Source organism: Cydia fagiglandana, chromosome Z (assembly GCF_963556715.1).
Source record: "Cydia fagiglandana chromosome Z, ilCydFagi1.1, whole genome shotgun sequence".
Classification (NCBI taxonomy): Eukaryota; Metazoa; Arthropoda; class Insecta; order Lepidoptera; family Tortricidae; genus Cydia; species Cydia fagiglandana.
The window spans coordinates 1442756-1466154 of NC_085959.1; the positions used below are offsets into that span (position 1 = coordinate 1442756).

Genomic DNA, 23399 nt, shown 5'->3' on the forward strand with positions numbered 1-23399 from the left:
AATTTGACATTGACCCATTTTTTATTAATTTTGTCACCAAAAAACACTTATAACATACGTAAAAACTAATATAAGTACTTAAGTAACCTAAGTATCTCGTTTTAGCGTTATTTGCCATTTCTCCGATAGAGACAATGATAGCTTTATTAGTTCTTGTATTTGTGTTCGGGAACTGTGACGGTACTGATAGGTTCGGGATAAAACAACATGGATTCCCCAAATGGCGGCTCGGGAACATGAAAGGTGGTGAGGAAAAGGCGAGGTTCTGGCCACAGAGAGAGAATCGATGTAAGTATAAGTAAAACTAGTTTTATTTCTAATTTTGAACATGCTTCAAATGAACTTTAGTTTTTATTAGGCGTTTAAATTGACTAGCAGATAATTTAGCCTTATGGTTCCTTCACGCTCAGCGAACGTAAATACCTAATTTCATTTATGTTATAAAATGCTTGATTATTATATAGTAGATTAAACAGATAATTTGATATACCTACCTAATTATATGATCTGACTCTCAAGAAAGACTGCCGTATTCAAACTTCAAGATATTCACAAGAGACGACACGTACTAGATCCATTCTAGATACTTTATAGTTTAGATATCAACTAGTTCTCTTTTGCAGCGCAATTCGGGCAACCAATGTCACTTTTACGTTAGATAGAGTCAGACCAAGAGTAGTCTGCAGCGGATTTGATAGCCCACGCAGTGAGTGTTATTTTAAACGTCGTTCAGTGAAATTATGACGTATAAATGACACTTGCACTGCGTGGGCTATCAAATCCACTGCAGACATTTTTTTGGTCCGACTCTATTAGATGTGAAATATCTAAGTCATATCCTGCGGAAATCGTTCAGAGTATCTCCAGAATCGCGCAAATGTCAAATTTGACAGGTTAGATCTTAAACATATCGTAATCGTATCTTGGTGATGTGTAAACCATATCTAATAGATGTCTATTTCAAAATCCGAATCGGGCCGAGAGATTGTATTATATATGTTTATTCTCCACAATTTTATCGATCTGGGGAATGTGCAAATGAACATACTAATGCTAGTTCTGTTAGCATAGGGTAGTGGTAGTTAGTTTTATAATTTTTGGTACTTTGGAAAATTTGGATTAAATTCCTCGATATATATTCATAATAAATATTACCAGTGTTTTTGCGTCAGATGTATTACCTAGTTGTTTCTCCCCGTTTTAGAGATACATATTATTTTCTTATAAAAAATACATATAAACACATTATAAAAAAACCTAACCTAGGGTGCCGCCGGCAGCGGGGCAGGGCCCAAGCTGCCGGTGGTCAGGGCCGCAGAGTGAGGAACCGACGTACTATACGCGCCGTGTCCAAAATTACATACATATTATTATTATTATTTTCCTCATATCACAAGGTGCTTGATTTGAAAAAGCTGCTGCCCATCTCTGATGATAACATAAGCTAAAATCTTATTTTGATAGACGTAAAGTATTAAGAAAAGAAAAGAAACGTTTGTTTGCAAGAGTATGTAGATATACGTTCTAGTTCAAACATATTATTTTACAAGCCAAATAATAATAACCCCGCGGGGGCAGCTTGTGGCCAGCTGACGGTGAGTGGCGACACCGCGGACCCCTATTCCTGAGGGCCCTGTCATCTGGCCCTCGCCTCTGTGCTTGCCTGCCTTGCTTGCACAAAAGTGCTGTACTGCAATAGTCTTTGCACCTGGCGGAGACCATCTCCGGATGTATCACATTGTGCTTTCGGGGATGGTATCCGCCACGTGTATCCCTTGCTTTTAGATTAAAATGTCTGAAAGGGCCTCTGCGCTGTTGGCTTCGGCCCTACATACACCTCCAAAAGGTCCGGAACCCCATGGTCCCGAGATATGGAAAAGACATACACATAATAATAATAAGCCCGCAGGGCAGCTTGTGGCGAGCTGTTGGGGAGTAACAACCCCAGACCCGAGTGCTCCCGAGAGTCGGTCAGGGTCTCCGTGTCCGGTGTGTCTTCGTCGGTCGAAGTGGACCCCAAGGCTGGCTTACATTCATTGGCCGTCCAGAGAGGAGTCGCTAGAGCTATATGCTGCAGGGGTGGAAGTGAAAGATGCATAAGACGCGAGTTGGCACAGTGGCTGGTAACAGCCACTGGGTAGAAAGCGGCGCACACCTCTCGACACCCCTGAGCCGCTCACACCGATGTTGCTCCTGGTCGTCTTCACGACAGCAGTTTCAGGGGTCCATCTAGTCAGCGGCAAGTCACCAACTGCCACGATAACGTATGGTAGCACTGTTATGGCAGGTATCCGGACTTCTTTTACACTAGCCCAGTCTCATTGTCACCCAAACTTCAATCCATAGACCGGTATACTATTCACGTTTTCTACATTAGTCCCAATGCCTGCTGAGACCGGTTCATGGGTGTCTATTGTTGCACCTGTGTACGGGTTTCAGCTGGCGTTCTACATAACATTAAAGCTCTCCAAGGGGCCTCTACGTGCTGGATTTATATCCCCACGCAAGCCTATCGGAAGACCGGGATTTATAGGCCCGAGAAATCCATAATAGAGTACAAATAATAATAATAATTTCGCTTATATACGTCCACTGGCTGGGCACAGGCCTCTCAAGCACGAGAGGGTTTGGACTATAGTCCCCACGCTAGCCCAATGCGGATTGAGGACTTCACATACACCTTTGAATTACAACACAACAACAACATTTTTACAAGCCAACGTTCCAAAAATAGTTCACACGCCTCTAAGACACCGACAATAAGGTCGTGAACCTATGTATAACTATTTTGCAAGGCAATGAACTCGATTGCTCAAGATCTTACATAATATAAACATAGTCAGAGCATTAATAGTCAGAGCATTAATATAAACATATGTGCAGTCCTATCAGTGTTCACGGTGGTGACGTTCCCGAACGGCGGCTGCGCGGGCGCCTCGGGCGACAACGGCACGTGTCTCGCGGCCCGGGAGTGCAGCGCCCGCGGGGGCTCCGCTAACGGCTACTGCGCTAACGGCTTTGGGCTGTGCTGCATTTGTAAGTTTAGCTTGGGACTTACTTAGAAACGAAGTAAGTCCAATACGAAGCCTACTTCGTACTATTATCTGTTCTGTAGACACAGTCAGGCAGAACAAAGCTAAGCGCCGCAGCGTTGCTATTGCAGCATTACTGCCGCAGTGTTTTTGAGAGATGTCACCTGTCATTCTCCTAATTGTCGTCAGAATGAAAATGCCCTGGTAACATTTTGATGGTATAGCCGCCTTGCGGATGCCACTATTGCGCACTCAGCTCATTGAATAATATTCTTAGGGTTCCGTACCCAAAGGGTAAAACGGGACCCTATTACTAAGACTTCGCTGTCCGTCCGTCTGTCCGTCCGTCCGTCTGTCCGTCTGTCTGTCACCAGGCTGTATCTCACGAACCGTGATAGCTAGACAGTTGAAATTTTCACAGATGATGTATTTCTGTTGCCGCTATAACAACAAATACTAAAAACAGAATAAAATAAAGATTTAAGTGGGGCTCCCATACAGCAAACGTGATTTTTGACCAAAGTTAAGCAACGTCGGGCGTGGTCAGTACTTGGATGGGTGACCGTTTTCTTTTTGCATTTTTTCCGTTTTTTTTTTGCTTTATGGTATGGAACCCTTCGTGCGCGAGTCCGACTCGCACTTGCCCGGTTTTTATTTAATCTTTATGTCACAGTTATGACATCATGTGGTAGCAGTACTTCAGAGAACGGGACCTACTTTGTGAACAGCGGATATCCTTCGTCCTACGATGGCACGGGTTCTTGCGAGCTCACCGTGATTAAATCACATCCGGATGTATGTCAAATAAGGTATGGTTGTGACAGTAATGCGACTTACGCTTACATCTTAATCAGGGAGAAACTTTCGTCCCTACTTACCGGTTCTCATTGTCATCAAGTCACGTCCGGGTGTATTTCGAATAAGGAATGGTAGTGACAATAAAGAGACGTATTTTTTCGTGTTACATTCAAATCTAGTGAGCAGAAATGATATTAAGCTTTACATTATCAAAGGGCACTTTTTTTAGGGTTCCGTAGCCAAATGGCAAAAAACGGAACTCTTATGGATTCGTCATGTCTGTCCATCTGTCTGTCCGTCAATTTTTTTTTTTCATCTAACCCATACGTGTGTGGTATCTATAGATGCCATGTGATTCTGTTTCTATTGTACCACCTATGTATCATGGTTCGCAAATAAACGATTTGTATTTCTATTAGGTACCCAAGTTTTTTTTTGTTTTAATGAGAGAGTTCTGGCTCATAGGTGTGCGCTAATTATTTTAGATACCTATCATGGACATTATGGATATAAAATCGTATTTCAGGTTAGACTTCAATCGCTTCACTATAGCCGGACCCGAGCCAGTCAATAATGTTTGCAATCAAGATCAGTTCATAGTATCCGGTGGCAACCCCGTACCGGCAATATGCGGCGTCAACCAAGGCAGTCACAGTTGAGTAACAATTCCATTATTCTTCTCATCGGAATTACAATAAATAAAAAATGGACGGATGTTAGTGTGGGATGCTACCTGTGTAGGTACACTGGCACCGTCCCACGTCCCACCCCCAACGGACTAATGTAAAAGCGGGCGGAGCGGCGGAAAGCAACGAAATTTTAAAATGTAACAAATATAAGAGCCTCGGTAGAGAGTACCATTTGGAGTTGAAACTCTAGATCCATGGGGTCCCAGCGCGCATAAGTTGTTCGCAGAAATCGCGAAGCGTCTGGTTGACGACCGAAGAGCTGGCGGCTACCTCGCACAACGTATCAGCATTGCGATACAGCGAGGAAATGCCGCAAGCATCCTTGATACAATGCCTCAAGGGCCTATTTTAGATTTAGGCTAGTTATTAATTTCTTTATAGTGTATATATCTTGTTTGTAAATTAATGATTATAAAAATAAAAAAAATGTTATACTATAGGACATCTCACACAAATTGACTCAGTCCCACATAAGGTTTGTGTTGTGGGTACTATATACAATATAAACTTAACTAGGTACATATAGTCTGTTCGAGATCCTGAAAACGTCGCGTGCCTTTCCCGAAAATGGAGCGTGGAGGGCTGTGTTCAGCGGTGAATAAAAAGTATATAGTAACAGCACCAGTCATGGGACATTGAAGAGGAAAATTGGAGTATTTTTGATATTTCCCTAATACATGTAAATGGTCTACCGCTTAGCGTGTTAAAACATGAATGTCCTATCAGTCTTTCATGTTTCAGGCGTGTTGTATCAAAAATACTGCAATGAGTTTCCACATACTTAACAAATTAAAACTATGCTTTTTCTCTCCAGTCATGGACACCAAAGCTCCAGTAATGAGCCCCCCTATAATGGACATCGCTCTATCAGTATAAAATATTGAAATAGGTCATCAGATCAGGTCCATGTTATCATAATATTGCATTATCATCCGATTTGCATACTTAATTACGAATACAAAATTTCAACTCAATCGGAAAGCGGAAAGTGGCTCAAATTCAGCTACCAAAATTTGACCCACACTAACTAACAGGGCAAGTTAAATGAAAGTTTGGAAAAACGATATTAATTTATCCGAAGTCCGAGCATACCTTCTGGTTGACATATTTCGTAACTACATTTTACTTCTGTATTGTTTAAACATGAAATTATGGCATGGCAAGCATCATTATGTAAATTGTCCCATCATAGAAGGTATGGAGTTTTACAGCTCCTATAATGGGATTGGGCCAAATACCACTGTTTTTTTACATCTGTGGAGTCACAACATAGTGTGTTGTATACCTTAACTATCTCATGGTAAATGCAATTAACAAAACACATTCTAGTTTTCATCAAGTATTATTTAATTAACATTTAATAAATTAACTCACCTCTTTTAGCGAAGTTGTTAAGAATTCGTAGTGGTATTTTTTTCAGTGACACGACAACTTTTGGATTGACGCCAATTTCTTAAAAACAACCAAATTTAATAAAAAATCAATATGAAACAACTCTAGGACTCTTATTTATGATAATATACAGCCAGAGTTTATATACTACTTTTAGATACTTATTTTAGAGGATTTGTGGTTTTTTGTCCCATTACCGGTTCCACGTCCATTATAGGGTACACTACTATAAATAATGGAGATACAGTTCTGCAAGTATGGAATGTTTTATTGGAAATATCCTCCTCTTTAATAATATGAATTTTCGTTTCTTAAATATGAATACTTTTTGAGATATTGGGGAAATAAAAAATATATACTTTTTTCTCCCTTTTTTTGCTTATTTTGATATTTCTTGTGTGCTAATACACGCTTCGAATGCATTTTTCTAGACATCATGACGAATCTAATGAGGTATCACACGTATTTTTAGGAGCTTTATCTTTATATTTCACCGTTTTCAGGATCTCGAACAGACTAATAGATAATATCCATAACTCAGGGATAATTAATTTTCGATAAACACACAAATAAATCCCCTTACCAGTAGCTCTACTATCAGTTTCGTGAATGACAGTGAGAAGTGAAGACAGTGAGAAAGTTAAGGAAAATGTATGGAGTAATTGTACAGAGCCTCTACCGGTCACGTAAAGAACTAAAAAATTCAATTGGTACCATGAGTTATAGACGTTTTTACGCGAGTTTTCCATACTTGCCTAACTTCACACCTAAAACGCTCTCTTTCTAATTATATAATGAAAACTGAGCCAGAATTATTCTGCGTAAATACTTTACGCGAGTAAACGTGACAGATGTTATGGAAAAATACGTGCGTTTCCAACGTGACATTTCTGTCAACTTGTAAACACAACAAATACGCAGATTTTTCACGAATATCAATGCAATTTTCAACGTAATATGTATAAATTTATAACAGTATGTGAACTTCAAGCAAAACTTTAAGGGATAAATCAATTAATAGTTCGATAAAAGGCTGATTTAGTACAAAGGTAATGAGTTATACTTGACATCATATTTTCCTATTTCTACTGCTACATTTGCGAAAATCACATTGCTTACGAGCAGTTTTTGGTTTTAGGCAAGAAGCTGATTGAAAACAACATTTCCATGAAAACCCGGATTGCATCATGTATGCATGTAGAAGTTACATATGTATTAAGAATGAAGGCTCAATACAAGGAGCGGTACATAGACATGTTGCTGTTTTTGTTGCTGGGTGCACATAACACATAGTAAGAATAAGACATACTATACCGCAAGACCTATTATAATATTTACACAAGAATTGCTACGTATTTTATTAAGCATTATTATCTTATATAAAATAAAACATACAAATGTTCTGTGGGTTTATTTATTTTTCTTTACTAAGTAAGTATTATTTTATTTTCCGTTGTTCAAATTATTGTGTTTGGTACCTAGGTAATCGTTTTTCATGTCAACTTGGTAACAGGAAATATAAAACTTTCTTCAAAAACTTTTGCTGGTGGTTCTGAATCTGAAAATTTAAATAAGATTTAAACACATTTATTGCCAAAAACCCGCTGCGTGGGTTCATTTTGTATTGGAAATGGGGCGCTTGGCACTGAAATATACTCGAGATCATATAGGTACTATAAAATTAAAATCGCTATTAAGGTCATACGTAGGGTCTGTGCGGAAAGAGAAGAGTCGTAGGTATAATGTATGGGCTCCCCTAAATTTCACGACTTTTCTCTTTCCGGACACTCTATTAGATAATGTTACTTAGCAGTAGGAGACGGCCGCTGTCATGATGCGGACTGAAGCGGACCATTATAATACATACCTATTTTAATATTTTAAGATTTCTTCTCATGTGTGTATTATTTTCATCATAGGTAATAAATATGTAGCCAAAAGTAGCCTGTATAATCGCGCCGTATACTTTGCTTCCTATTTTTTAACACGCAATGTCATAATTTTAACTCGATTATTAATGATGTTTACGTAATTATCATATTTTGCAATTTTTGTCTTGAATACAATTATATTTTAATTTATACACTGTTTACTAACATTGATGTGTTTATTATTTTCGTAACTATGGCAACGTCAAATCTTTAAAAAATTGTAGAATGAAGGTTGAGTCAGTAACAAAGTGACAAAACTGGTCTTAGAGCATTTAATAACTGGAGTGGCCATTGAGTGCTTACTGTTAGGATTTAGGATTAGGGTTCCAAGCAGGAAAGAAAAGCTTGTTTTAACACCATATAGGTAATGTTTATTAATCTCAAGCAAGACTACATAGTAATGGCGTCTCATACGAGAAGAAAGAACACCTACGTTTGTTTTATATTGACAACCGAATAAATCAAATATCATAGTCGTAGTAGTCTCGAAGGTATACTCTTTATTTTTTTGTTGACATTATTACTTACCCCTCTGCCGAAAAACTTGCACAATTGTGCAAACTTTTGTATGGACCGACATGGCTTTTTGTACGATACGTACAAATCATGTAGAAATAGCAATACATTTGACGTCCCCTCCCCCGCAAAAATCGGCGGACTGTTTTGTAAAGAAAATGACAGCGATGACATCTCCCTTCTAAATGCTCTTAGTGGATGGTAGAGGTAAGGAATACAATCTCCGTGTAATTAATAATGAAAAAGTGTCCGTCAAAAACCTTAAGAGGGAAGTATACTACGTAATCGTCCATACAAAAAGAGAAAACGTTTTTCCACTTGTATATAAATACGAGTATCTTCCATTCTCCATGATTTTTAGTACGGTATTGATACAATGAAAAACTAGGTTTATGGGTTTTCTTTTTTTCGCTACTCTGGAGAGATTTAGAAAAATTATAATAGCTGACAGCGTGCCCAGTTTTTGCAAATATTCTCCCTTAAAGGAGTTTTCTCATAAAGTCATAAAGGATTCTCCTTACCTCTAACCTCTATATTCACGGCTACCATCAGTATATGTAACATTACTTTCTGTGCATCTCACTTGCACTAATATGCGAGAGCGAGATGCATAGATAGTAAATTACGTAGACGTGAGAAAATTTGACAATTTTGTTATTTAGTTCATTAGGTGACTCCTAGAGGCGCTGTATAAAACTCCGATATACTCGTAACTCTTGCTCTGTTTTTTAGTATAGTTAGAAAGGGACAGTATCGTTTGGAGTGGAGTGAAGTTAGGTACATAAGACTGTAAAGAAACGTAAAACGTGACTCACGGCACGTTTATTCACCGAGTGTAAGTGAAAAATACTCTGCCAACTGATGGTAGAGGCTCAGGATTGAAATAAGGTTTATACTCATCGATGACGAAAAAGCCTTTGACATAATTCGGTTCCCGTCCCACTGAGTAACTAGAAGTTTGCGGATTCCAAAAGACTACACTACCTAAAGTCACTTGCATGTTGTTTCATATAATAAATTCAATATGTTGAAATCAGTGAATGTATATATCCGAGATTAGATTCTTTTGGTGTGTAGCTGGTTTGGTAGTGCACGACACCTTGCACTTGGTGACTATGCGCTGAAACTTGGCACAGTTGATTCTTAGCTGGTCATGAGTAGATACAGACCGGGAGACATCGAGAGCCACCTCTCAATTAATGGGGGGGAGGGGGAAAGTTCGACACTGCCGCACTTCACTTGGAGCTACATTTCTCTAAAACTATACCTATTAGGGCATGTGATATATCATTTTCGGATAAATTAAGGACGAGGAATCTATTTTTAGAACAAAAAAAGCACTTTCTAACAAAAAAAAGAGTAAAGTAGAAAAGACTAAAAAATGTGTTTTACATTTTTATATAATTACTATTTTTTATTAAAGTGTAGCAGGAATCTGAAATCAAAAAATATAGTCGTAAAGCTACACTTATGTATTACGTTTGTAAAAATATATAGTTTATTATACAAATCTGTTGGTAAATGAGAAATAAAAATTAATATTAAGCGTGGGTCAGAGTGTTCTCAATACAAAATATTATTAAGGTGGGAAAGTTACTTATAACTTGTTCTACAATCGTTTATTTTTTTTAGTTTTTCTAAATATCTTTCACGTAAGTAATCTGTTTCAGATTTCTTATAAAATAAGTGCTACTTTTTTTCGCTAGGATGAATATTAAAAAAAAAATTGAACCTGTATAATAAAACAGCTTTTAAAAGATAAGAAACTTATATTGTTCGTTTCAACTAAAATTAAAATTACATGATGGTCAAATTGCTATGGGATGACAGCCGTTTTCCAAGTGTTGTCACATTCAAATTAAATGAATAATGTGGCCAGTTTGAGACCTACTTTTCTATACAAACTGTGTGTTAAAAATGAACTTATGTTTAATATTATTGAACATAGTTGGCCAGGGCAAAGTATACTCACAAGCATGTAGAAGCGTAAATTAAATACATTCAACTATAAGAATATAACAGAAAAATGTAAATCTTCTTTTACATTATAACAATAAAACATTAATTGCTAACTGCTCGTTTAGCTCTTAAAATAATTAATTACTTATGTCTAGCCCTACGACAGAGTCTGAGTCTTGGGATCGGATATTAAGCCACATAAACATAAGTAAAACAACTTATACAAGACAAGCTTAAATGGGCAATGGACAGATTTTTTGAAGTGATCTAGTGTATATTTTATTATTCATCTTCACCTCTACAACTCTGACCCTACCATCAGGTCCAGGGATTATCTTAATGACTCTCGCCATAGGCCAGTTTAAAGGTTTAATATTATTGTCTGTTCTAACAATTACAAGGTCGCCGACTTTTAAATTGGGCTGAGCATGCTGCCATTTAGGGCGATTTTGAAGCTGTGTAAGGTAGTCCCTTGACCAGATCCGCCAGAAATCTTGTTTTATTTTTGTCAACATATTCCAAAACCTTAATCGATCAATACATTTATTCGACAAATCTATTTCAGGGTAGCTTGTCATAGATTTACCTATAAGAAAGTGTCCAGGCGTCAAATATTCATAGCTTGAAATGTCAGAATTCAAAGGCAATAATGGCCTAGAATTTAAAATCGCCTCAATTTCAGTCATCACTGTATACAAGCCTTCAAATGTCAAAGCAATATTACCTACAATTCGTTTAAAATGGTGTTTAAAGCTCTTCACTCCAGCCTCCCATAAACCACCAAACTCTGGAGCATAACTTGGAATAAACTTAAATTGAATGTAGTTTGGTAGGCAATAGTTCTCCACAGCATCTATGTGAGACTGGGATGTGAATAGTTCATGAAGCCTTTTTAATTCGTTGGAAGCACCTTTAAAGGTCTTCGCATTGTCACAAAAAATCTTAGTAGGCATACCCCGCCTGGAAATGAATCTTTTGAGGCATGCCAAAAATGCCTCTGTAGTGAGGTCGCTGACCAACTCCAAATGTAGGGCCTTGGTCGCAAAACAAACAAAGACAGCAATGTATCCTTTGGTAATTATTGGGTTCCTAATCCGTGCTACTTTAACATTAAATGGGCCACAGAAGTCTACGCCAACTATATGAAAAGGCCTAACTGCATCTAACCTCTCCTTTGGCAACGAACCCATCAATTGTTGAGCAGCCTTGAATTTCATTTTAGCACAAGTAATGCATTTGGTCACAATATTTTTAACTTGACATATGCCACTAATTATCCAGAACCTCTCTGAAAATGAGCCTAGCACTGCCCTTGCCCCTGCATGCTTAAGTCGCAAATGCTCATTTTGAATGATTATAGTGGTCAAGTGACAGTGTTTGGGTAATATAGCAGGATGAATTTGACTATATGGAATGTCCTCTGCATTTTGTAACCTGCCTCCCACTCTCATAACATCATTTTTATCTAGAAAGGGATGCAAACCGGCTATGCCAGATTTTATGGGTAGACCATTTTTGAGTGCATTGACCTCTGAAGCAAAATACTTATTTTGAATGCATGATATGATAGCCGTTAGAGCATCATTGAGCTCTTTGGGCATAATAGAGCTTGATATTTTTTCATTATTATTCTGTATTCTGCAGTTATGGCAGAATCTCAAAATATATGCAACAACTCTTTGGAGTTTGTTAAAGTCAGAGTACTTATTTATAACATCTAATATGCTGTTATGAGGGTCATCAGCAGGTTGAGTGATAATTATGTTCACACTTACATCACCACTGTGTATGTTAGAAATAGGAAGTTTAATTTCTGAAGGCAGATGCTCATAATCAGCCCTGGACAAATCACTAGGTCCATGCCACCAAAGCTTGTTGACCATAAGCTTCTGTGGATCACACCCCCTAGAAAGAAGGTCTGCAGGGTTGTTAGATGTGGTGACATAGAGCCACTGAAAGTCCTTGGTTAGGGCTTGAATTTGTGAAATTCTATTTGCAACATATGTATTTAATTTGGCAGGGCCACTACTACCCTTGATCCATGCTAAGGTTATCTGGGAGTCACTGTGCAATAATACCTTCAAGTCAAATCTAGATTTTAAGATGTCATATACCCTATGTGCTAGTTTTGCTAGCAACAGCGCGCTATTTAATTCTAGTTTAGGTATAGTAATATTTTTATTTAACGGTGATATTTTTGATTTCGAACAGAGTAGATTTGTGTCTACTGTTTCATCTGAATTTATAATTCTTAAATATACACAGCAGCCAAATGCCTTCATAGATGCATCTGCATATCCAATTAATTGGGCATAAAGTTTATTGGAAGTATTTACACATCTAGGTATAGCAAGAGTTCCCATGCCCTTCAGATTGTCTATAAAGGCATTCCACTTTCTAAGCTCTTCTTGGGGTAATATAGTGTCCCAATTTAAATTTTTAATTGACCATAGTCTTTGCATCAATAATTTAGCAACTACTATTATGGGACCTATCAAACCCAAAGGGTCAAACATCTGGCCAATATAACTCAACACCTTTCTTTTAGTGTTAATCTCAGTCTCATCCGACGCAGGACATTTGAATGTAAGCTCATCATTAAGAACGTCGCATTTCAAACCTAAGGTTTTGACAATATTATTTTGATTTATGTCTAGCTTTTCTAAACATTTATGCTCACTGGGAATTCCATCAAGAACTTGTGGGAGGTTAGAACACCATTTGTGGAGTATAAATCCCCCTTTTTTTAACATATCTATAAGCTGATCCTTCAGCTCAATCAATTGACCTTGTTCATCAGAACCTGTAATAACATCATCAACATAGGTGCTTTTGAACATTGCCTCAGCAGCCAATGGATATTTTTCCTTATACCTTTGACCTAACTCAATAAGGCACCTAGTCGCTAAATAATTTGAGGGCTTCAAACCATAGGTAACTGTCTGAAGCTGCAAACATTTAATGGGTTCGCGAGGAGTATCACGCCACAGTATGTTTTGAAGAGAAGCTTGCTCAGGATTCATACGAATGGCCCTAAACATTTTTGTAACGTCACAGCTAAGTGTGTATATATAGGTTCTCCATAGAAGCAGAATGTCAAATAGTTCACTCTGGACCATAGGTCCATTTAAAAGGACATCATTTAAAGACACTCCAGACTTAGATTTCATACTTCCATTAAATACAACCCGGAGCTTAGTTGTCAAACTTTCCAAATTTATAACGGCATGGTGACTTAAAAAGTACACAGGGCCATTTTGAATATCATATTCACCAATATCGACAATTTTGGCATGCCCCAGAGAAAGATACTCTTCTATAAATTCTTTATATTTATCATAATGGGCTGGACACCTTTTAAATTTTCTCTCTAGTGTTAGAAATCTTTGCAAAGCCACTGAGAAAGAATCCCCGATTTGTAACTTATCCAAGTCCTCAGCAATGGGCAAGTTCACTTGAAACTGACTATCAACCAAAGTGGTTGTCTCTTGAAAATATTTTTCAGCCTTTTGAGACTCATTGCTTAAATTGTGTTTTTGCTCAGGAATACTTTCTGAAAGCCAGAATTGTTGCATTACATCCTCTAATTTATGGTCACTACATATAGCAAAATTATTGATTAAGTGCTGACCTTGATTTCCTTGACTACATTGATCGGTCATACCACCACCTACAATATATCCAAATAATGTATTTATTAATACTGGCCCACATGGAATTTCAATTTTGCCATCTAATATGGTTTTGAATAAAACCTCAGACCCCAAAAGCAATAATATTTCACCTGGGATATGGAACTCATCATCAGCTAAAACAATATTGTCCGGTATTTTCATTTTTGTTAAATCAAGTGGTTCAAGAGGTAAATCAGGTGTGACAGTATTGACCACATGGCATTTGACTTGCACTTCAACATTGTTCACTAGAGAGTATACGCTAACATTGACATATTTATTCAACTTTTTGTTATTTTTACAAACTCCTATCAAGTTTGAATCTTCAGATATTGGTTTCAAATTTAACCTTTCTGCCAGAGATGTAGATATGAGGGAGCCCATTGCCCCACAATCCAGTAGCGCTCTGATAACTATTTCTTGGCCCCTTTTATCATATAGTTTAACCTTTACAGTGGGGAGCAAAACATCATCAGAGGATGTTTGCAGATGATTGTTAACTACAACATCACTTGCATCTTTGTGTAACAAAGTATTGTGCTTCTGCTTACATGTCAGGCATGAAAAGTTAAACTTGCACTTACCTTCATGCTTTCTCAAACAATTGGTACATAGTTTTTTGCTGCTTACAAAGCTGAGACGGTCTTCTATAGGAGCCATCTTAAATTTAGGGCAAGCATATATAGCATGACTTGATTGATCACAGTATAAACAACTATTGGTTGTGATTGTGGCAACATTGGTCACCTTTGGTGAGTTTGATGTAAACTTTTTATATTCTTTAAATTCAGGGGCATTGCCAGTGCTACTGTCTTCCAATGCAATTGCACGCTTTTCAAGAAATTCAATTAATTCAGCAACAGTTGGCAAGGCATCTGAATTCCTATCGAGCATATAGGCTCTATTGGTATATGCATCTAATTTTTTGGTTAATATAGATAACAAGAGCATATCCCATTGATCAACTGGTTGCTGTAAATTCTTTAAGGCATACAATTGCTGTTGCACACCTGATATGAATGTCCTTATAGAGGCTGCTGTGCCCTTTTGCATAGCGGGCATATCTAGTACTACATTTATATGGCTTGATATTAGCCTAGCCTTGTTATCAAAACGTTTTTGTAACAAGGTCTCCAGACCGGCCGCACTTCAGATTTCTTCACATTTTAATCACGAAGGACCACAAAAGCTGTATGTATAATAAAACAGCTTTTAAAAGATAAGAAACTTATATTGTTCGTTTCAACTAAAATTAAAATTACATGATGGTCAAATTGCTATGGGATGACAGCCGTTTTCCAAGTGTTGTCACATTCAAATTAAATGAATAATGTGGCCAGTTTGAGACCTACTTTTCTATACAAACTGTGTGTTAAAAATGAACTTATGTTTAATATTATTGAACAGAACCGAGTAAATAAATACTAAGGTCCCCTTTTTTAGTCATTCGTAAATAACTCGTAAACGATGGCCAATGTAGAACAAGTAATAAGTAACTTTCCCACCTTAATAATATTTCGTATTGAGATCACTCTGACCCACGCTTAATATTATTTTTGAACTCCCATTTATCAACAGATTTGTATAGTAAACTATATATTTTTACAAATGTAATAAGTGTAGCTTTACGACTATATTTTTTGTTTTCAGCTTCCTGCTACACTTTAAAAAAAAATTAGTAATTATAAAAAAATATAAAATACGTTTTGAATTTTTTCTAGTTTATTCTTTTTTTTTGTAAGAAAGTGCTTTTTTTTGTTCTAAAAATAGATTCCTTGTCCTTAATTTATCCGAAAATGATATATCACATGACCTAATAGGTATAGTTTTAGAGAAATGTAGCTCCAAGTGAAGCGCGGCAGTGTCGAACTTCTCCCCCCTCCCCCACACTAATTGAGAGGTGGCTCTTGATGTTTCCCGGTCTATATCTGCTCATGATCAGCTAAGAATCAACTGTGCCAAGTTTCAGCGCATACTCACAAAGTGAAAGGTCCCCATACAACGGTGTGCACTAACAATAGTACATTGTGTAACATGGGGCGTAAGTTGAATATTGCAATCGAGAGTAAGTTAAATCGCGACGGCTTGCTGGAGCGATTTATACTTAGACTCGAGTTTGCAATATTATTACGCCCCGAGTTACACACAATGTTTTTCATCACACTTGCGGTACAAAAATTAAGTATAAAGACAAAAACCTGTTAATTATGGCACTAGAAACTTCATAACTCCCTATGGAGAACGCTTTTTCTATAACTCCCGCTAAACCTGCGTGCAATTCCACATTTACTGAGCGAGTGTGATGAAAACCAGCTAGTTTCACAAGGCCGTATCTTAGGTCCTATTTTTTCCCTTGTTTGTTATAAAATTAGTTTTTTTTTTTTAATTGAAATTAATATCTCCAACAAATATAAACAATAAATATTTTGGCCCAGTGGTTGACTGGTAGAGAATGCCTTATGGCATTAAGTCCGCCATTTGTACTTATAATTTTATGTGCAATAATGTTTAAATAAATAAAACAAACAAGGCATTCGTTGTTCGTGGGAGCTATATGTCAACCATACTCACCACTCACCTGTGTATGCTGGCAATATTAATGCGAAGTGCAGGTGAAATAGAAAGTTAAGCTACAAAAGTCAGCAGATGCCGTCTTAAGCCCTTGCTACACGGTCGCCGACAAGCCCCCAGACCGCGTGGCCTTGGCCGGTCCCGGACCGTGTAGACAGTTGTTACCAACAAAATTTGACCAAAACTGACCAAGGACAGACCAAGGTCAGACGGTTAGAAGGCTTGTCGGCGACCGTGTAGCAAGCCTTTTAAGCGCTAAGAGTAAACAGACCCTTTGTCTAATTGTGAATATTTTTCCAGTGTACATCGATGCGGGGGTCGGGTCCACAAATCCTGTGAAACTGACCTTCGTGACCAGCGGGGCGGCTTTCGCCAGGATGTGGAAGGTCAAGGTCACGCAGATCCCATGCAGCACTATCTATAGAGGTACCTATGTACTTGTAGAAGATATTCATTTAAGACGCCGTGCCAGAAAGGGTTTTGCTTTCAAACCGTGGTAGTTTGAAGCCAGGAATACTCTTTAGTTTTATGGACCTTATCATTAATTCGTTTTTGGACCTTAAGTATAAACCGAAAATACAATTTGATATTTACCATATTTTATTAGTACAGAAAAACGTTGTCAGGAAAATTAATAGTTATTTGTACAACAAGAGATCAAAGTTTGATATTTCTTCGAGTGCTTATTTTGAGTCCCGTGCAAGCGAAAGATTCTATAATATAATTTAGAATCTTGAGCGTAGTAAGGGATTCAAAAGCGCACGAGATGTAAATAACTTTGATCTCGTGTAGTACACAAAATTTTTCACCCTAAGCAGTGAGAACATACCTAGAGGGACAGAGATAATAGAACCCAAGTATATCGAACTTGTATTAGACCCCGCATGTTGAAATGACATTTGACTATAAAGGTCACTTGAATGACATTTTGTCTCACTCAGTGAGCAAAATGCGATTTTTGCTCTCATTTTGTCTCACACAGTGAGCAAAATGCGATTTTGCTCACTGAGTGAGACAAAATGACTCAGTGAGCAAAATCGCATTTTGTTCACTGTTTTTAAGAAGCAAAGTACCCTTGTTCGAGCTGCTGAGGTGAAAAAGTATTTATTAAGTACTTTTTCAGGCGGTCACACGATGGTTCTCTAGCGATGATTTTGGCGAACTCATTGGCTTAAACCACCGATTTGGTAGTTTTAATAGTAGTACTTTGCATTTAGTAGGGGGAGTGGTCAAGGTATAAATATGGCCGATCTTTCTGGACAGCCGGCCTAGCCAAGGTTACAATCGCTATCGCTTCGACAACGAAAAGCATAATGTCTCTCTATCACTCTTCCATATTAGTGCGACAGTGACAGTTGCGTTTCGATCGCTACGGAGCGTAAGCGATCGGCATCTTGGCTACGCGGCCAGGTCAATCCGTTACCGGGCGTCAGACCGTCAACAACTCCTGAGGATGCCTCGTATTATAGTTCGTTTTTTTTAGCATTAGAAAGAACTTGGAAGAAGGTAAGCGATTTTGGCATGTCTTTTAATTGAAAAACGCTTATTAAAAATCAGTAACTATCATTTATGAAAGCAGAAGAATATAAATGATCGTATTAGATTAATAATTGTTACATAGGTATTTGCCGTAACTTATTTTTAAAATGTGTTTTTCAATTAAAAGACACATCAAGATTGTTTACCTTATTTCTAATGCTAAAAAAAACGAACTATAGAGAGGCGAAAGACGTGTCGAGTATTATTCTTTTGGTGGTGGTTTGTTATATTTATTTGCGTATTTATTTTTGCGGTGGGAGGGTGGGAACATTAATTGCATGTAAAAAATACGCAAGTAAGTATTAACGGGTTAGCACTGATTGACTAGCATGTTATCTTTTACGCGGATTAGCAAAGTAATATTTTGAGTTTAAAATAAATATTCAAATATAAATAAAATACCTGAAGATTTTTTCTTGGTGATGACTCTAGAGTGCCACAATCTACTGCTCGATTTCTAAAGCTTTTTCTGTAAAGTATGAAAGTAACAAAACACAACGTTGCAGCTGACGAGGGTTGCCTGCAGTACTACACGGGTGTCTCGGGGCAGCTCAAATCCTTCAACTACGACCCGGCGGCAGGCTTGCAACTCAGCAACCAGGATTATGGCATCTGTATCAGGATGGAGAGGAACTTCTGTGGGATCCAGTACTCCGCGTGTCCTGACACGGGTATGTTACTCTAATGATGTGGTGTTTTAATCCTCTATAAGGACTTGAGGCCAGCTCTTTCCATTCGAGACTAATTAAAAAGGATGACTGATCGATCGATGTGCAGGGAGAGCTAAGACAATGATTTTAGTGATCCTAGCGGTATAGTAACAGCACCAGTCATGGGACATTTAAGAGGACATTTGGAGTATTTATGATATTTCCCTTATACATGTAAATGGTCTACCGCTTAGCGTGTTAAAACATGAATGTCCTATCAGTCTTTCATGTTTTAGGCGTGTTGTATCAAAGATACTGCAATGAGTTTCCACATACTTAACAAATTAATACTATGTTTTTTTTCTCCAGTCATGGACACCAAAGCTCCAGTAATGGGCCCCCAGTAATGGACGTGGATCCAGTAATGGGCCCCCTATAATGGACATTGCTCTATCAGTATAAAATATTGAAATGGGGAATAAGTTATGGCAAAAATATCTATTTTTGGTATAAGCTTATATCGCTGAATGTATTTTTCTTTCCACAGCCAATTATTATTGTATTAGATCCATCGAGACAATTCTAATATACCCAAACACAATTAGTTAGGGTTTGTTGCGATAAAGTTCCCATGGCCACCTCCTGTCTCCATCATCTGATCAGGTCCATTTTATCATAATATTGCATTATCATCCGATTTTCATACTTAATTACGTACTTACACAAAATTTCAACTGAATCGGATATCGAAAAGTGGCTCAAATTCAGCTACCAAGATTTGACCCACACTAACTAACAGGGCAAGTTAAATAAAAGTTTGGAAAAACTATATTAATTTATCCGAAGTCCGAGAATACCTCCTGGTTGACATATTTCGTAACTACATTTTACTTCTGTATTGTGGCATGAAATGAAATTATGGCATGGCAAGCATCATTATGTCAATTGTCCCATCATAGGAGGTATGTAGTTTTACAGCTCCTGTAATGGGATTGGGCCAAATACCACTATTTTTTTACATCTGTGGAGTCACAACATAGTGTGTTGTATACCTTATCTCATGGTAAATGCAATTAACAAAACACATTCTAGTTTTCATCAAGTATTAATTAATTAAAATTTAATAAATTAACTCTTATATCTTGTCTTGTCTCACCTCTCTTAGCGAAGTTGTTAAGAATTCTTAGTGATATTTTTTTTCAGTGACACGACTACTTTTGGGTTGACGCCACTTTCTTAAAAAATAACCGAATTTAATAAAAATTCTAACGTAAAGCTCTAGGACTCTTATTTATGATAAAAATATATCCAGTGCTTATAAACTACTTTTAGATACTTATTTTAGAGGAATTGTGGTTTTTTTGTCCCATTACTGGTTCCACGTCCATTATAGGGTATACTACTATATATACCCAAGCTCCGACCGGTTCAGAACCCAGCCAGATAAAAACTTGATTACATTTTTTGATCTCATTCTCAAAGAAATAACAAAATGTTTAGTGAACAACCGTTCCCGCGCTTTCACCATCTCCGGCAACAGTAATGGACCAGTCAACGCCATGGTCGGTTCGGGAGTTGGACCAAACGCGTGTGCCAATGATTGGCTACTGGTGCCTTGTGCGTCCAATGTTGGGCGAGTACAGGTATGTATGTACACTTATTTTTAGGGTTCCGTAACCAAAGGGTAAAACGGGACCCTAATACTAAGACTTCGCTGTCCGTCCGTCCGTCTGTCTGTCACCAGGCTGTATCTCACGAACCGTGAAATACAGACACAGAGAGTACAGTTGAAATTTTCACAGATGAAGTATTTCTGTTGCCGCTATAACAACAAATACTAAAAACAGAATAAAATAAAGATTTAAATGGGGCTACCATACAACAAATTCAGATAGAATAAGTTTTTTTAGTACGTCATAAATCGTAAACCGCTATTTTATTATGTTACTGGCTGTTACGGAACCCTTCATGGGCGAGTCCGACTCGCACTTGGCCGCTTTTTTGAGGAGTTGTTGAGAGGCTAAAATTAGTTTCTTAAATTATTTATGTAAACCAATATGGTTGCAAATTATTATGCTACAAAACGTTATACGTAAAAACATAATAAGTATCGTGAAATATGCTTTTCGCTGGTATGACATTTAATTCATTATAATCAAAACCTATGTATATGCACAAAAAATATATAACAACTGCTGAGTATGTCATCAAATATTATGGCTAAAAATGTATGACACAATATGATATGACTTTTCATTTGTATGTGCAATGATGATTATGATACCTACAAGTTGTTATGCGCATCAAAAATATGACCTAAACTTGTATGCAACCCAATATGGACCCGACACCTGTCAACCCGAGATCAACACATATCATATCAAAAATTATATAAAGCATAACCCTTGTACAAGCAAACGGAGTGGTCATTAACAGGCGTTCCCCTCTGTCGTAAATAGGCGGCCAATGGTCAACCACATGTCAACCACATGTATCGACGACGTTTATCTGACATGACGTTCCTATACATTTGATGTGCCCCTCCCCCGCAAAAAACGGCAGACTATTTTGTACCGAAAATTATAGACATGGCGTCTCCGTTGGTTATATCCTCTAAGCGAGCGGTAGAAGCTGTATAGATGAGTCTGTGCGGAAACAGTAGAGTCGTGGGATGTATTGGGCCCCGTTTATTCAACATAAACGTTCCTACCTATATGTCATGCTACTTCAATCAACCTCAATACCGATACTGACCGTTTTTGTACCGATACTGACTGAAACAGCAAAACACGTTCATACGTTTCCGTGAAAATACGATGGAAAATAATGACGCATAACATCTGTACACAAGGAAGCAAATCGTCTGTGAGCCATCTATCGTTCAGACGGCCTTAAGATCGAGGTAAACGGTCCTAGCTGGTATCCAAGTGCTCCCGCCTGACAGCAGCAGTACCTACTCCATACCATTACCGTGCAGAAATAGGGAAGTAAGGTACTGGCGCCTAATAAGGCCCACTTTTAATGTAATTTTTGATTTTTTTCACGTTTGATATGAACTTGCAATTTTGTCTATGGTACTAACCAAACATGGGCGAGAAATTTAAACTCATTTACACTTATAAAAGTATGAAAGTTTTGAAATTGAGCAAGCTTTAAAACTGGGCCTTACTAATTAGCTTAGAGAACTCCGTCCATGCATGAGTTCCCTTACTTAATATTTATTTTCACAAAGCTCGCTTTAAACGTATTATAATGAGTTTTTATGCAAGGTATGTATTGTATGGAGATATGACCATACTAATGTCTCATAACTTTTTGTTGTACTTCCAGCCGGCTCAAGCGCTCTGTACAGACCGCATATGTGGGGGCACTTTCTCCGCCGAGCTGTCCATGCAGGCTTCCACTGTCATGAGTAAGAAATACTCTACACCTACCTACATACTCATATATGACTGTATATCACCTCCCTTACACGTCTTATGTACAAGCCACCTCACATTGTATAAGACAGGGCGGGCTATATAGGTATACTCTATCTCCACGCTCGTTCGTTCTTCCGTTCGTTCTCTGAACCTACTGAACCTTAATTCGAGCCGCGCTGTCTACATTTTTATTAATTTGCCTTTTAAATTTATGCAATTTAATAATTTATACAAAGTAACTTTATGCTTATTATATTTATCTCAAGTCATCGTTATGACAATTTACGTTATCCGCATTAACATTATGCGTACTGAGTTATGCGAAATAATGTTAAACGATTTAGAAATTATGCATAATATACGTTATGCCAATTTGAATTAGGAGTATTAAGTTATGCGAATTAATATAGACCCCGGATTCTTGTTTCGCCGGATTCCTGTTTCTCCGGATTTACTTCAGTACCTACTTACGTCACAATCCGAATATAGATATATACTTACGAGAATCCGACGAAACAAGAATCCGGCGAAACAAGAATCCGGCGAAACAAGAATCCGGCGAATCGGGAACTAACAGTAACCGAAACATAAACACGTAGGTACATTGCCAAAGCAAGTGCTGCCACCTACCGTTCTCGTACGTTATCTTGTGCATAGTACGTTCTGCCTTCTACCACGACAAAAATCTGACAGCTGCTGTGGCTGTGTGCTGTGCTGCCCCCTATAGTATAGTCCATGCAACTCCCTATATTCCTCCTTCTGGTATGGTCTATCATTTACACATAGATTAGTGTTAAGTGCGGGTTCATACATCTGCTACTTGTGTTTATTAGCAAATATATTGACTCGCACTAACCAATGTGTAAATCGGGTATAAATCTAGTACAACTCCATGTACCTCATAATGTGCATAAGGATTACTTTCGTATATAAATATATACGTTTGCAGGTACAGTGAAGCCGTTCCGCCTCTGGTTCCACACGGACAATATAGAAGCTCCGTTAGATATCTCCAATCGCGGGTTCTGCCTCAACTACATACAGCAACCTTGTACCAATAATGTTTTATAAATGGTACATATGTATAACTCCATTTGTACTATAATCTAAGATCCAATAAAATAATTAAATTATGGACTGCTTTTGATTTTTATAACAGTGCCATCTGTTGTGACACAGCAAAACCGTTATGGCAAACAGCGAAAGTAGCAGTCTCATATTTGAAC

At 37.7% G+C, this 23399-nt stretch overlaps 1 protein-coding gene across 1 annotated transcript; it reads left to right on the plus strand.

Moving 5' to 3' along the window:
- Positions 1–133: 133 nt before the first annotated feature.
- On the plus strand, positions 134–23244 carry LOC134679205 (uncharacterized). Its single transcript, XM_063538082.1, has 9 exons — positions 134–288; positions 2884–3036; positions 3706–3841; positions 4357–4484; positions 16863–16988; positions 18608–18772; positions 20252–20394; positions 22082–22163; positions 23123–23244. The coding sequence occupies exons 1-9, from the start codon at positions 135–137 to the stop codon at positions 23242–23244; spliced, it is 1209 nt and encodes a 402-aa protein (XP_063394152.1). The 5' UTR covers position 134.
- The last annotated feature ends 155 nt before the right edge of the window (positions 23245–23399 follow it).